Below are 15,646 nucleotides of genomic sequence, written 5' to 3' on the forward strand. Positions count from 1 at the left end.
ACCTCATGGTTTTGTAACGGAATCGTGCTTTTCATCCTAAATCTCTTCACATATTTTTGCATTTTCACCCCATGCGCCCTCTGTCTCCGCCCCTGCAGAACCAATGTCTCTCCATTCTCTACTCTCCGTATATACCAAGCCCCTTTCTCTTATATTATACCTTGTTATTTCTATGTCTGTTTCTAGATAAATTACCTTATAGATGCCATCTGATTGGCTGCCTGAAAAGAAATGAAGTGTGTTATGTGAATGTAATATTAGTAAAATTATTATATTATGTTGCAAGATCTTGTACAAGGTGCACCATGTTTACTTATTATATGTCGTGAACTAATAATCATTGTTGCGTTTGCAGAGCTATCGAACTTTATCAGCAAAGAATCCGTTGGTTGATGGAGGGAAGCAGAAAGGTATTTTGCAATGGTCCTGTGTAATTCTTTATATTATTTAAAGAGACATTAAAGGGATAGTAAACACCTTGTAATCACAAGACTTTTCTGCTGTTTGAACAACATATCAGCCATGTGTAAACATTTTCAAAACCAAATTAACACCATGAGGCCCATTTATCAAGCTCCGTATGGAGCTTGAAGGAACGTGTTTCTGGCGAGTCTTCAGACTCGCCAGAAACACAAGTTATGGAGTAGCGATCTAAAGACCGCTGCTCCATAACCCTGTCCGCCTGCTCTGATGAGGCGGACAGGAATCGCTGCAATTCAACCCGATCGAGTACAATCGGGTTGATTGACACCTCCCTGCTGGCGGCCGATTGGCCGCGAGTCTGCAGGGGGCGGCGTTGCACCAGCAGCTCTTGTGAGCTGCTGGTGCAATGCTGAATGTGGAGAGCGTATTGCTCTCCGCATTCAGCAAAGTCTTGCGGACCTGATCCGCACTGTTGGATCAGGTCCGCAAGACCTTTGTTAAATTGGCCTCCTTATCTGCTGCAATAGTTTTTAATACCAAGCTCCACACACCACTGGCCTTATTTGGAAGGTCTAATCCAGACTTATTGGAGTAGGCAAGACTAGCCACGGTAATTATGTTAGCAGAACATGCATTGTTTCTCAGTTCGTTTTCTGATAACCTCTGCTGAGGTCTATTAGGTACAGCGGGAGGGTCATGTTTGCAAAGTATGTCGTTTGCACTTCCAGTCTTTAGAGTTGAAAAACACTAATTTTAATACAGTTTATAAGCATAGTATTGAGGTTATTCCACGACCTCCGTCTAGTTATGGCTGCCGCCATATTGAAATCTGTCTTTCACTACATTCCAGTGCTGACCTGTTGCACATATGCAGTAACTCTATTCAGATACCTGCAATGTAACCTAAGTTCCATAATGGCAGCACCATGATTAGAGGGAGGTGCCTGAAATGTATTTAGTGTCTAGTGTCCCTTTAATGCAAAGAAAAGGAAGACAACATACATAAGAACAGCACTAAAGGGACAGTCTACACCAGAATTTTTCTTGTTTTAAAAGTTAGAATCCATTTATTACCTATTCCCTAGTTTTACATAACCAGCACAGCTATATAAATACACTTTTTACCTCTGTGATTACCTTTTATCTAAGCTTCTGCAAACTGCCCCCTTATTTCAGTTCTTTCGAGAGACTTGCATTTTAGCCAATCAGTGCTGGCTCATAGGAACTCCACGTGCGTGAGCACAGTGTTATCTATATGACACACATGAACTAACACCCTCTAATGGTGAAAGACTGTCAAAATTCCCCGAGAGAAGAGGCAGCCTTCAAGGGCTTAGAAATTATCATATGAACCTTATAGGTTTAGCTTTCAGCTATGAATACCAAGAAAACAAAGCAAAAAACAAAGCAAAATTGGTGATAAAAGTAAATTGGAAAATTGTTTAAAATTACATGCCCTATCTGAATCATGAAAGTTTATTTTGGACTAGACTCTCCCTTTAAAGGGACATTGAACCCAAATTTTTTCTTTCACGATTCAGATAGAGCATGACATTTTAAGCAACTTTCTAATTTACTCCTATTATCAATTTTTCATCATTCTCTTGCTATCTTTATTTTAAAGGCAGGAATGTAGATCTTAGCAGCCAGCCCATTTTAGGTTCAGCACCATGGATAGCGCTTGCTTATTGGAGGATTACATTTACCCACCAATGAGCAAGCATAATCCAGGTTCTCAACCAAAAATGGGCTGGCTGCTATGCATCACATTCCTGCTTTTTAAATAAAGATAGCAAGAGAATGAAGAAAAATTGATAATAGGAGTAAATTAGAAAGTTGCTTAAAATTGCATTCTCTATCTGAATCATGAAAGAAATCATTTGGGTTTAGTGTCCCTTTAACTCAAATAATCTCCAGGGATTTACTGTCCCTAAAGTTATTTTATTACATGTGCATTGTGTACATCAGCAAACAATCGCTGCATTGCAAAAGCCCTGTATACAAATACATATTTTAACCCCTTAATGACTGACGTACCCTGTACGTCGCACGGTTGTTAAGGGCTTTACTGCGCTGTGATTTCAATTTTTTCCCCCTGATATAATAAATAAATAAATATCGTCAGGAAGGGATTAACTCTAAGTAACGTAATAATTAATGTTTGCCGGTTTTTCCTCAACCATATGATATTTAGCAGGTCATGTGATACATCATTTAAAGGAAAGTGACTCTGCTCCTTATAATATGAGATCTCAACTGTGTGTAGGTTTAATTCTGATGGAAATGACACTGCTGCTTCCTTGACCAATCAGTTTTATATATCTGTACTTGGCGCCTGGTGGATAAAATAGTCACTATTTTTTCATCAAACATATGCAATCTAGAAGGTCTGTTACCTCTCGTTTGAAAGCGAAGACTCTTTTTACTATTATTATTTCATAATAATCTTAAATTGTACTGAAAAAGACACTGTTGATACCCAAACGTTGAAGCATTTGAAAGTGATGCAGCATAGCTGTAAAAAGCTGACTAGAAAATATCCCCTGAACATCTCTATGTAAAAAAGGAAGATATTTACCTCACAATTTACACCCCACTGTAAAGAACGCTAGTCCCAGGACTTGCTAGGCCCAGTGATGTTATTTTCCTATTAAGTTTAAGGAATTTTACTGTGAAATCTAATGGGATTTAAGTAAAATCTCATGAGATCACAGCAAAGCAATGCATGACCTCAGCACTGCTGATGCTGATTGGCTATTGTGTTTTTTTTCTCAACTTGCAGCTTTACAGCAGCTGAAGTAAAACAGAGCACTTACTGTGGTGAGCTGAAGATATTTTAACCCCTTAATGACCACAATGTACCCTGTATGTCACTGGTCATTAAGGGTTTTTTCAGGACATAATAGCAAAAGTCTAGCAAGAACACATTATTAATACCCTCCCTCCAGCAGGCTTAGTGGAATAGAGCAGTCTCAACGCTGGGGCAAGACCACGCTATAAAACAATCAAGTCCCAAAAAAAGGCCAGTGACATACAGGGTATGTCGCTGGTCCTTAAGGGGTTAAGGTAAAATATCTTCCCTTTTTACATAGAGATGTTCAGGTGATATTTTCATGTCAGTTTTTTAGTTACGCTGCATCACTTTCAAGTGATTTAGCATTTGAGTAATATGTCCCATTAAGGCACCATACCGCTTTGTGACCTGTAAAAGAGACACAGTTTCAACTCCCTCCCCCCTTTTATGGCCATTGTCATACTACCCACATGACGTTCAGAGGGTCAAGTAGCCATAAAGTTGAAAGGACATATTATTCTCTTTCCAGCAATGAGTCATGTGTCTCTCTACATTTTATGGGTTGCTTTTACTGCCCCTCTTACCCCCATGCCTATCCTTTTGTCCCTTTATCACTATCATTTTAACTTCCTGTCTGTATTTGAGCCCCACGTGCACAATTTCTTTTTACTTAACACTATAGTTATCTTATAAAATGACTTTATGAAGACTAAAACTATTTCACCAGGTTATCATAAACAATACTGGAAACTTATAACTGAAATGAAAATAAATACTGCGTATGTGAGTATTGTATTGACACTTTATTTGTAATGAATGTTTAAAACTATGTTTTATTGTATAGATGTTTGGCCTTATAAAAGGCGAACGAGCTGCACTGCTGATAGATTCATCAGATTTAAACTGTGGGCCTAGAAGAATGGATTTCCTAAGAGCCGTTTTGGTAATTGTCTCATCTTATTTTCAAATATGATTTAATTATGTCTGTGAAATGAACCACTCTTGGCCTTTATTTGCTAAGCACTTGTAACAACCCAGCATGCAATTTTAACACTAGTGACCCTGCACTAGCATTGTAGGGTCAATAGTGTTAAACACATAGCACTGTAGGGTCAGTAGTGTTAAAGTGAATGTAAATTTTGATGCTAAAGTGCCCGGTTTTTAAAAATTCGATTAAAAACAGGGGCACTTTTTAATTCATCAAAATTTAAATTTCACTCGTGTTGTGAAAAAAAACCTTACCTTTTAAACTTGACAGCAGCTCCAGCTTCCTCCAGTCGTCACAAGCCATTTCTGATTTCAGAAATGATGGATAGGTCATCCTCCAATCACGGCTTCCCCCCCGGGGGAATCAGTGTCTGATTCAACACCGTGATTGTAGGAAGCCGGGTTCCTCATTTTAGACCCAGGAAGAGGCTTTGCGACGGGTGGAGGAAGCTGGAGCGGCTGTCAAGTTTAAAAGGTAAGTTTTCTTTTCACAACACGAGCGAAATGTAAATTTTGATGAATTAAAGTGCCCCTGTTTTTAATCAAATTTTTAAAAACCGGGCACTTTAGCAGCAAAATTTACATTTACTTTAAACACATAACATTGTAGGGTCACTAGTGTTAAAATTACATGCTCTAACAGATTTGAAAATGTACTATTTTCATTAAATGTCCCTTTAAAGGCAGAGCTTGACAAATCTGTTTAAAATCTAAGTGCCAGATAGTGTGTGCAGTATTTACAATGTTTGTATTATAGGTATTACGTCTCCAGCATCACTAACTTACATGAACTATTTTATGGTCTTTACCAAAAGAAGACAGAAGCATTAGAGCAAGTGAGCCCTCTGGCAGGGCATGGGTTAATAAACCACTGGCTGTTTAGGCTGAAACCACATTTTAATGAATTACAGCAGATTCTGGAAGCAAGGGGTTAACCAAGGTCTATATAATGCTTTAAATGGATATAAAACCCAACATTTTCTTTTGTGATTCACACAGAACAAACCATTTAAAAAAAACTTCTATTATCAAATTTGTTTTGTTCCCATGATATTCTTTGTTGAAGAGATACCTAGGTAGCATCTGGTGCACTACATAGCAGGAAATAGTGCTGCCCTCTAGTGGTCTTGCAAATGGATAATATTCTTGCAAAACTGCTGCCATATAGTGCTCCAGACATGGGCTGGCTCCTAAGCTTACGTACCTGCTTTTCAACAAAAGTTACCAAGAGAATGAAGAAAAAAAACCAGAAGTAAAATAGAGAAAGTTGTTTAAAATCGCATATCTGAACCATGAAAGAGACATTTTGGGTTTCATATCCCTTTAAAAATCTGCCAGTAAGTGATTTAACTTCAGCAGTATGCAGGGAAATTCACCACACGGCCCATTCAATGAAATAGAACTTGCAGCATAGTGATTCTTACGCGCAGTCCCTTCCCTCCCAGTAGGCTACAGAGGCATTCATTCTTGTGACTGGTCACAACGAACATATTTATCCTGTCACTGGTACTTATCTGGTCTCTCAGGTGCAGCCTCTTGTCCTCTGTAGGTAGCCATACAAAAGCAAATCTGTTCATGTGAAGTTATACGCACATGCGGTAGTGCAACACCAGCCTCACTTTATGGCATGCTGGGAACTACTATATACTGATATAGTGCACATAGGAACTACAATTCCCAGCATGCCACATGCATTTCCAATCACAAATAGAGCTATCATACAAAAGCTCCAGTTAGAATAAGAGGGAGGGAAGTGCCACAAATCACAGTGCCAATGCCATTTTTTTAGATACCAGTTGCGCCCTAGCGTCTGGGACTTTTTTAGCTCTGTTTAAGGGGACATATTAGTCTGACTATGATGGGACCTCCCAGTCCTGATACACTACCGGGGAGTAACTGCTACTAAGAAGCATTAAAAAAAAAAGCTTTTGCCTTTAAAGCTGATATTGGCATTATGTGCGCATGTGTAGTGCCAAACTCTAAGCTAACGCGGGTGCTGATGGGTAAAAGCACTTTGAGTTGCAAAATGCCTTACAATTGAGTCCTAGGACTATATAACCTCAAAAGCAAATGTACTTTTTATAAGAGTATATTATAGTATACTATTAACTTCAATGTCCCATTAATCTGTTTACAGCATTGCTCATTGTGGCCATTTTTAATGATCCACTTTTATTGAGAGTGTCTGTGTATTACGCTGTAGTGATCTCTCTTTATGTTATACATTTACTGTGCAGAATTCTCAGTGCGACTACGCTTGTGTTGTATTAACAAACTGTGTACAGTCAGAGATCCCAACCATCCTGCATTTATTGGGACAATCACAGGTTGAATGCTCTGTTTTGCTTCTACCCCCTGTGTTGCCCATACACAGCCCTGAGTTTCCAGGTCCCAAGTTCATAGCGACTTAGTGTAGGGTGGTAAGCTGTGTGATTGTTTTCTTGGTTCAGTGTATTACATAATAAAATTACGGCATGACAAAGCTGAACTGAGCAGACTCACATGTCTTCTCATTATAAGAAGCTCAGCTAATCTTCCTATTCAGTCCTTTGACTTAAAGGGACATTATACACTAGATTTTTATTTGCATAAATGTATTGTAGATGATCCATTTATATAGCCCATCTGGATGTGTTTTTGTAACAATGTATAGTTTTGATTATTTTTAAATGACATTGTGCTGATTTTCAGACTCCTAACCAAGCCCCAAAGTTTTAGATGTCTACTGATGTATACAGACTTCAGATTGCTTCTGTTTGTGTAATGGGTCTTTTCATATGCAAGGGGGGGGTTCAGCTATCAGCCCCTTTCAGTGGGTGCTCCAGGCTTATTTCGTTAAAAGTGTTAAACTATCTCCCAAACACAATATTTGGTTGTAATGCAATCTTATTGCATGATTAGTGTAAGTAGCTTCCGTATACCTTTACCCTAATATTGTCTAGTGCCATAAAGGAGCATTAGGCAATTTTTAAACATGCATAGTATGTATATATATATGCAATTAACAAAATACAAACAAATAAAGGATAATAAACGATATGCACGGAGTGGTATTATAAAGCGCAGCATGTTTACTGCATAGCTGTTTACCTGTATGTAGCTGGTTTAGCAAACAGATAATTAGTTCATATTAAAAGACCAGTAGAATTGCATAATCAACAAATGCTTTATACAAAGACAATGCAAAAGCAAAAGCATTTCGAAAGGATTTCAATTTTCCTCCCTGCTGCATCATGTGACAGCCATCAGCCAATCACAAAATGCATATAGTATAATCCATGAATTCTTGCACATGCTCAATAGAAGCTGGTGCCTCAGAAAGTGTGCATATAACAAGATTGTGCACATTGTGATAACGGAAGTGACTTTGAAAGTTGTTTAAAACTGCTGCTCTATCTGAATCATGAAAGTTTAATGTAGACTTTAGTATTCCTTTAATATTAATATAACATAAATCAAATTATTGTTTGCACGCACAAGTAAGGGAAACGGAGAGTCTTAAATCAGTAGCATGAACAAGATGGTAACAAATCCGGGAGCAATTATCTCAGTTATTGCCATACAAATGTGTTTATCTGTAATTGCTGTAATATTATCTTCCTTGTTTAGTGCTTGACAGATGAGCAGCTTGCTTATAAAGAGCGGCTTTTCCTTAGCGCCTTTGGAACGGATGTTTCACGTCTCTGGGACACACCTAGAGATGTTAATATTAGCAGGTAAGTGCTCTCTGTCCTGAGGAGTTATCAAACCAATAGGAAGAGTATGTCTGTTGTTTGTGAATTATTCTGGTTTAAAGGGACAAGGAAACCTAAACATTTTTTTTTTCAGATAGAACATACAATTTTAAAGAAATTTCTAATTTACTTCTATTATAAAAATGTTCTTTGTTCTCTTGGTATCTTTTGTTGAAAAGCAGGGATGTAAGCTCAGGAGCGTGCATGTGTCTGGAGCACTATATTGCAGCAGTTTTGCAAGAATGTTATCCATTTACAAGAGCACTAGATGGCAGCATTATTTTCTGTCATGTAGTTCTTCGCCTACCTAGGTATCTCTACAACAAAAGAATTCCATGGGAACTAAGTAAATTTGATAATAGAAGTAAATTGGAAACTTCTTTTTTAAAATTGTATTTTCTGTCTAAATCACACATCCCTTTAAGAGATATGTTTAAGGAATATTTTAATGCCATAATGAGAAGCTCCCAAGCGTAACATCATCAGTGGTTGCCAGGTCATGCAGCTGTCGCTCTTGATTGACTTACCGGCCATGTTCTAAATCTTGTGGCTCCAGAGCATAACTTTACCTTTGTGTTTAACCTCTGGATGGGAACCTTGTCCCGCCACACCTTAATAAATGGTGGCACATTTCCATTGATTGTAATAACTTTGAGCACAAAGCATTAAACTCATTGCCTGCGTTTTCACCCAGTTTACACATTTCCTTATTCAGTTTTACATCTGCACAACATTTTCATATGGCGCTAGGTGTAACCCTACCTTTATTTTTGTTAAAGGGAGATTCAGACAGAGCATGCTATTTTAAAAAAACGTTCCGAATTTATTTCTATCTAATTTGCTTCTTTCTCTTGGTATCCTTTGTTGAAAACCATACCTAGGTAGGCTGAGGAGAAGCAATGCAATACTGGGATCTAGCTGCTCATTGGTGGCTGTATATAAATACCTCTTGTCATTCGCTTACCTATTTTTAGCTAGCTCCCCGTAGTGTGTTGTTGCTTCTTCAACAAAGGATATCAAGAGCACAAAGTGATTCTGATAACAGAAGTAATTTGGAAAGTTTTTTAAAATTGTATGCTTTATCTGAATCATGAAAGTAAAAAAATTGAGTTTTATGTCCCTTTAACGTACATCAATTTGGTAAATTTAGAGGAAAATGAGTGTTTGAGTATGTTGTTTGGCAACTCTAACAAGATGATGTAAACTGGTTTGGCGTTTACAAGTCTCACCTGTGATCAACGCATTCAACTTAATAACATGCATGTATAATTGTAAATATGTACTAAACCAATTAATTCACTTTGTTTAGTTTTTATATTTTTCTGGATTGTTTTATAGTTAATTGATATAATTATGAATTATTGCTTTAATGTATTCAGTACTGAAATATAATATATTAATCATTCATATTTATAGGTATAGTTTATATCTAAAACGTAATGGGGCATATTTATCAAGCTCCGTACGGAGCTTGATGCCCTGTGTTTCCAGCGAGCCTGCTCTGAGGCGGCGGACAGAAATCAACCCGATCAAATACGATCGGGTTGATTGACACCCCCTGCTAGCGGCCGACTGGCCGCAAATCTGCAGGGGGCGGAATTGCACCAGTAGTTCACAAAAACTGCTGGTGCAGTGATAAATGCTGAGAGCGTATGCTGTCGGCATTTATCGATGTGCAGCGGACATGATCCGCTATATCGGATCATGTCCGCTCTCACAATCATAAATATGCCCCATTGAGTTAATTAACCATGTGATTTTATTGAAAATACATGTGTTTTACTTGGTTTAGATATGTTTCACATTTTAAGCTACCAGTTATAAAAGGCATTTTCAACCCTTTACATCTAGGAGAGTGAGAAATAAAGTTGAATCTTGTTAAACAATTGTAGAAGAGTGGCACCTCAATATTATCCAAAAAATATAATAATCAGAGACTACACATCCAGATGGCAACCAGAAATCAACACAGACATTGACCTCCAAGCATGGCAACGCATATTCAATAACGCCAGAAAATCTTCGACCGCTACTAAATTAATAGAACAAAGCTTCAAAATACTAACAAGATGGTATCTAACCCCATCCCGCCTTAAAAGTTTTTACCCCAACTCCTCTGCCAAATGCTGGAGAGGATGCGATGCTAAAGGCACATCTGGTGGAACTTTCCCAAAGTTGTACCTCTTTGGTCTTCACTTGAAAAATTTCTCCAACCCCTGTTCGGTCCCTTTTTTCACTCTAAGGGGCCCGTTTAACAAAGTGCGGAGGGACATGATACAATGTAGCGTAACATGTCCGCCGCACATCGATAAATGCAGACAGCATACGCTGTCGGCATTTTTCATTGCACAAGCAGTTTGGTGAACTGCTTGTGCAATGCCACCCCCTGCAGATTGGCCGCTAGCAGAGGGTGTCAATCTGCCCAATCGTATAGGATCAGGCGGATTGAAGACCGCAGCCTCAGAGGCAGCGGATCAGCTTTATAACTACTGTTTCCGGCGAGTCTGAATGCTCGCGCGGAAACAGGGGCATCATTCGGAGCTTGATAATTCAGTCCCTAAATCCATCCATGACACTTTTAAACTTACCTTTTAAACACCCATGCAAACTTCGTCTTAAACTACTGCAATTCTCCCTTAACGCAGTAAAAACCTTAATAGCACAAACTGGAAAAAAACATCAATACCCACCATCTCTGAATGGATATCGCGTATTACAGGCATACTTGCTTTAGAGGAATACGGATACTATAAAACGCAGAAGATTGATATGTTTCTAGACATTCAATTCCTATGGGAATCCACTCAACACTCTTACCACAACCAAGTACCATTATCACCCTTTCCCACAGACCCTGACTTTTAACCACACAACACCTACAATTTACATAGGTTTACCTGATGAGAATACCCAAGAATGAACAACTATATCTTAGAGCATTCCCATTTCTATAGTGCCATGACCCCCCTCCCTAAAGAAGTAGATAATCAATAGAATTGATTAGTAGCTAGCTAAATCCCATTGGGATTGGATGTCAGATTTCTTAATCCAACTGGAAAGGTGTGATTTTATCCATTATCAATAATAAACCTAGAAAGTGTCCCTAGACACCCCCTGAGAAGACTTTTATTGCATTCACGACCAATATATAATATGTTTGTTAAATTGTTTACTTGTATTATGTTGTATGTCTAAAACCTCAATAAAAATGAATTAAAAAATATATATATTAATCAGTGGTGCTGGGAAAAATAGATAACTCCACTTATCTGTATGAAATATTAAATTAAATAGGTATACAAATCCCGCACAACACCAAACAATAATCAATAATAAGGAAAAATTACATTGAAAAAAACTTTATTAAACTCCTTTAAAGGGACAGTCTACACCAGTATTTTTATTGTTTTAAAAGATAGATAATCCCTTTATTACCCATTCCCCAGTTTTGCATAACAAACAGTTATATTAATATACTTTTTACCTCTGTGATTATCTTGTATCTAAGCCTCTGCAAACTGCCCCTTTATTTCAGTTCTTTTGACAGACTTGCAGTTTAGTCAATCAGTGTCTGCTCCCAGATAACTTCACATGCACAAGCACAGTGTTATCTATATGAAATACATGAACTAACACCCTCTAGTGGTGAAAAACTGTTAAAATGCAATCTGAAAGAGGTGGCCTTCAAGGTCTAAGAAATTAGCATATGAACCTCCTAGGTTAAGCTTTCAACTAAGAATACCAAGAGAACAAAGCACAATTGGTGATACAAGTAAATTGGAAAATTGTTTAAAATGACATGCTCTATCTGAATCATAAAAGTTTTTTTGGCCTAGACTGTCCCTTCAAGTAGCATCCAAATATAACATTCACAACCAAGCGTCACTGGTTAAAACCTTAATGAGGCATGAAGTGTGCTTGATATGTTAAGGTCATTTCTTAGCTTAATGCATTTCTGTAGTCAACATATACAAAACAAATGGCAAATATAATCTTGCTAGCACTCAAGGGTTATTACCCGCCAGCAATCAAAGCAGCATATACGCGTCTACTTTATACTTTCATACAAACTGCATAATTTCAGCAGAAGTTCCTCTGTGAATTGCGGCACTTCAGGATACACATCTGTCGTTTTCCATTTATAACATAGACATCAATCAACTGATGTAGTTACACAGTCATAGGGCATCAATAAGTGACACCGTTCCAATATAAATAAGGGCTCTATCACGGTACTGGTGGTGCGCCAAGGCTGTAAATGAGGCTGCCGCCTCGGGCCTTAACTTTCCTGTCCTCAGCCCTGGGGTCATAAATGCAGCAAAACAGCTTCAGAAGGATCTATTCCTATTAGGTAAACTATATGTAAAGTTTGCAGGGGCGAATGCTGCACTATATACCCAATAATCGATGGATTATTATTATTTCTGCAGCAGCTATAGGACGTGCGGCCTACTAGGATCACCCCCCCATTTATATGATTTTTCATACATACATTGATTAATATTTTTCAAAATACTTGTTAAATTGGTATTTTTTTTGAGCACTATACTATATGAGGTGGCGGAGATAAAACAACCAAACACATTTGTGCAGGGTGCTTGACAGGCCCTGTTTTCTTGCGCAGGAGCAGTGTTGCACGAGGAAGTCTTCATTCAATGGATTAGACGGGCGGCGGACATACAGTGTCCTCTGCCATGTCTACCGGCCTTTTAGAGCATGGGGCCAATGTTTGTGTCTCTCCAGAAATGTAGGAAATACCCCTAGAGGGATACGCAGCTCCCAATGTAAAATGTGCAGGACCTTGTACCGCCTTGCTTGAGTGAAACGCTTTCGAATATCAACCCAGACCCATAGCAGCATTTTATTATTTGAGGAAACGTTTAATTGGTTTTGTTTACAGTTCTACTTTTCTGCCATTTTCTTCAGTTTGCACGAAGCCAGACAATGGATTCAGAAGCTGCAACCTGCCGGCAGCTGTAACCTACTTCAAGCATTACGGAATGTGCTGCAGATCCAAGAAATAGATTCGCTTGTCATTGTTGTGAGCAGCTGGTAAGAGATTAAACAGCATATTTACAAAATACAACAGAATGGCCAGCACAACACATACAGCTATGGCAGCTTTAGTTTAAAGGGACACTGTACAATAGATTTGTCTTTGCATAAATGTTTTGTAGATGATCCGTTTATATAGCCCATCGGTGGGTGTTTTTGTAACAATGTTTAGTTTTGCTTATTTTTGAATAACATTGTGCTGACTCCTAACCAAGTCTATAGATTCCTACTTGCTCCTTTTTCTGTAATGAGTATTCTCATATGCAGGGGAGGGGAAGGGTCGGCTCTTTCTGCTTTCTCAGCCCCTTTAATTGGGTGTCCCAGCCTAACCTCATTAGAAGTGCTAAATTGGGAGCTTTTTAAAAGATTTTATACTGGATCTATCTGTGCATATTCTTCTTTATAGTTGTGTCTATTACATGTAGTTATATGAAGATTGAATGAACTTGGTCAAGCCGTTTGTAAGTTATTTTATGTAAAAAAAGTGCTGTTTCTTTTGGGGGGGGGGAATATATATATATATATACAACACACAGAATGACCAGCACTCACTTAGATGCACACAGCTAGGCTAAAAGCTTAGAATGAAGAGTTAGTTACAGCATTAACCAAATGGGGATAAACACAGGAACCACTTCAAGGTCTCTTCTTGCCTGGGTGCTAAACTACAACCACACATGCTAGCGTCCAAACTAACTAACAAGGGGGACACAGAAACATTTGTCATTTTCCTAGGCACAAACAAAACCTGGAGATGGAGGCACTCTAAAAACTGGAATGGGTCACCTGACATTTTTTTTGTGATTTCTAATTGGGCGTTGCATCCGGACTTACATAGCATTAATTACCTGTGTCAATATCTGTGAGTGCAGTATATTTCCAGTTCTATATACTATATATAATAAAAAGGAATAGGATAGAAGAGCTGAAATACCATGTATGCTAAATATCTAAAATAACTCCCCTAATGATGTTACAATAAGATTAATCTCTGCTGTGTATTTACTTCTTGTGTTCTGCATTTCCAGCCCTGATCAGACCCCTGAGGTTTTATCTGCCTACCTTCAGCAGTGCACTCTGGGTAGAAATCTACAAATCCACACGGTTGCATTTGATAGCATTGGCCAGGTAACGTGTCGCTGGAGTTTTGTCTGTGTGTTATACCGCATGATTTACAACCACACTCCCTGCCTCAGATAGCAGACGTACAATAAGCTGTGAAAATTATTTTGTTACACTCAAACATTTAGTTGTAACAGGTAAACAATGGAGATATTCTTGTTTATTCTTATTTATTATTAGTTTGTGTGGGATGATAAAAGTTATGGCCTGTTTTTCAAGACATTGTTGAGTGTGAGTGGGTAGTGAGCTCTGTGTGTAACTCCGCTAGTAAAAAGAATTGCAATTTGTATTGCTGACAAAACATAAATTCAGTTGCGGGGCCCAGTTTTTCTAGATGTTTTCTACATTTCTTAAAGGGATATAGAAATATTAATGCATTTTAAATAACTTTAGAAGCATTTTGCAATGTATATTGGACCTGAAGTTGTCATTGTTGTAATTTGCTTCCTGCGCATATGCAAGGGTTCCAGCCACGAATGTTCTTTAAAATGGGACCTTTATTCTAATCTCATATCAGGGTCCAAAGTACAACAAAGCAACAATGTTTCGGGCCCCTTACTCTCATGTCTGTACATATAAAAACAAAGTTGCCTTTTATAGTCTTGTAGGATACATTGAAACACCCACATCCTGTATCACAATATCGCCACCATTTGGGTATAATATTTATTGCACCTGCACTTGCAATGTCACCACCACACAATTGCCATATGTTTACATTGCACAATTGATTCTGCGATTGCGTCTACAATATCGCCCCCATGATAGATGATTACATGCAAGTATCATGGTTGAAACCTCATCCCCTTTTATAGCAACCTGCAAACACATTTAGGTAACCCAGTTATTTTCCATTACAGGACTCTTTACAGAACTTTGCAGAAGCAGTGGATGGAAGGTTTCATTGCTACTCTTCCTGGAAAGAGGTAAAAGGGCAGGTTTGCAAATAAAAACATACAAATTAATTGTGGATATGAAGCCCTTTTCCTGTTAATTTGCCCTGACTTAGTGAGTTCTAGATCACTTTTAGCCTCAGGTCTAATTCAAGAATGTTTTCAATTTGTTTATTGTACTAATTTACAGTCTTGGAATACAAGAATTTATGTGTGCAGTGCAGTGGTGATAACAACCTTGTGGAGCTGTCTTGTGACAAAGGGAAATTAAACCCAATTTTTGTTTTTAGGATTTAGAAAGAACATACAATTTTAAACAACTGTCCTTTGTTGAAGAAATAGCAATGCACATGGGTGAGCCAATCACACAAGGTATCTATGTGTAGCCACCAATCAGCAGCTAGTAAGCCTATTTAGATATGCTTTTCAACAAAAGATACCAAGAGAATGAAGCAAATTAGATAATAGAAGTAAATTGGAATGTTTTTTAAAATGTATTGTCTACAGGGAGTGCAGAATTATTAGGCAAGTTGTATTTTTGAGGATTAATTTTATTATTGAACAACAACCATGTTCTCAATGAACCCAAAAAACTCATTAATATCAAAGCTGAATATTTTTGGAAGTAGTTTTTAGTT

At 38.0% G+C, this 15,646-nt stretch overlaps 1 protein-coding gene across 1 annotated transcript in view; it reads left to right on the forward strand.

Annotated features, from left to right (window-relative positions):
- Window positions 1–15,646, forward strand: part of VWA3A (von Willebrand factor A domain containing 3A) — a 147,692-nt gene that overhangs the window by 15,205 nt on the left and 116,841 nt on the right. Inside the window, exons 5-10 of the mRNA XM_053695138.1 lie at window positions 356–410; window positions 4,062–4,160; window positions 7,814–7,920; window positions 12,865–12,990; window positions 14,022–14,121; window positions 14,976–15,041. Coding sequence (XP_053551113.1) covers window positions 356–410; window positions 4,062–4,160; window positions 7,814–7,920; window positions 12,865–12,990; window positions 14,022–14,121; window positions 14,976–15,041 — 553 coding nt within the window. The remainder of the gene's footprint in view (window positions 1–355; window positions 411–4,061; window positions 4,161–7,813; window positions 7,921–12,864; window positions 12,991–14,021; window positions 14,122–14,975; window positions 15,042–15,646) is intronic.

Source organism: Bombina bombina, chromosome 11, assembly GCF_027579735.1.
Source record: "Bombina bombina isolate aBomBom1 chromosome 11, aBomBom1.pri, whole genome shotgun sequence".
Lineage (NCBI taxonomy): Eukaryota > Metazoa > Chordata > Amphibia > Anura > Bombinatoridae > Bombina > Bombina bombina.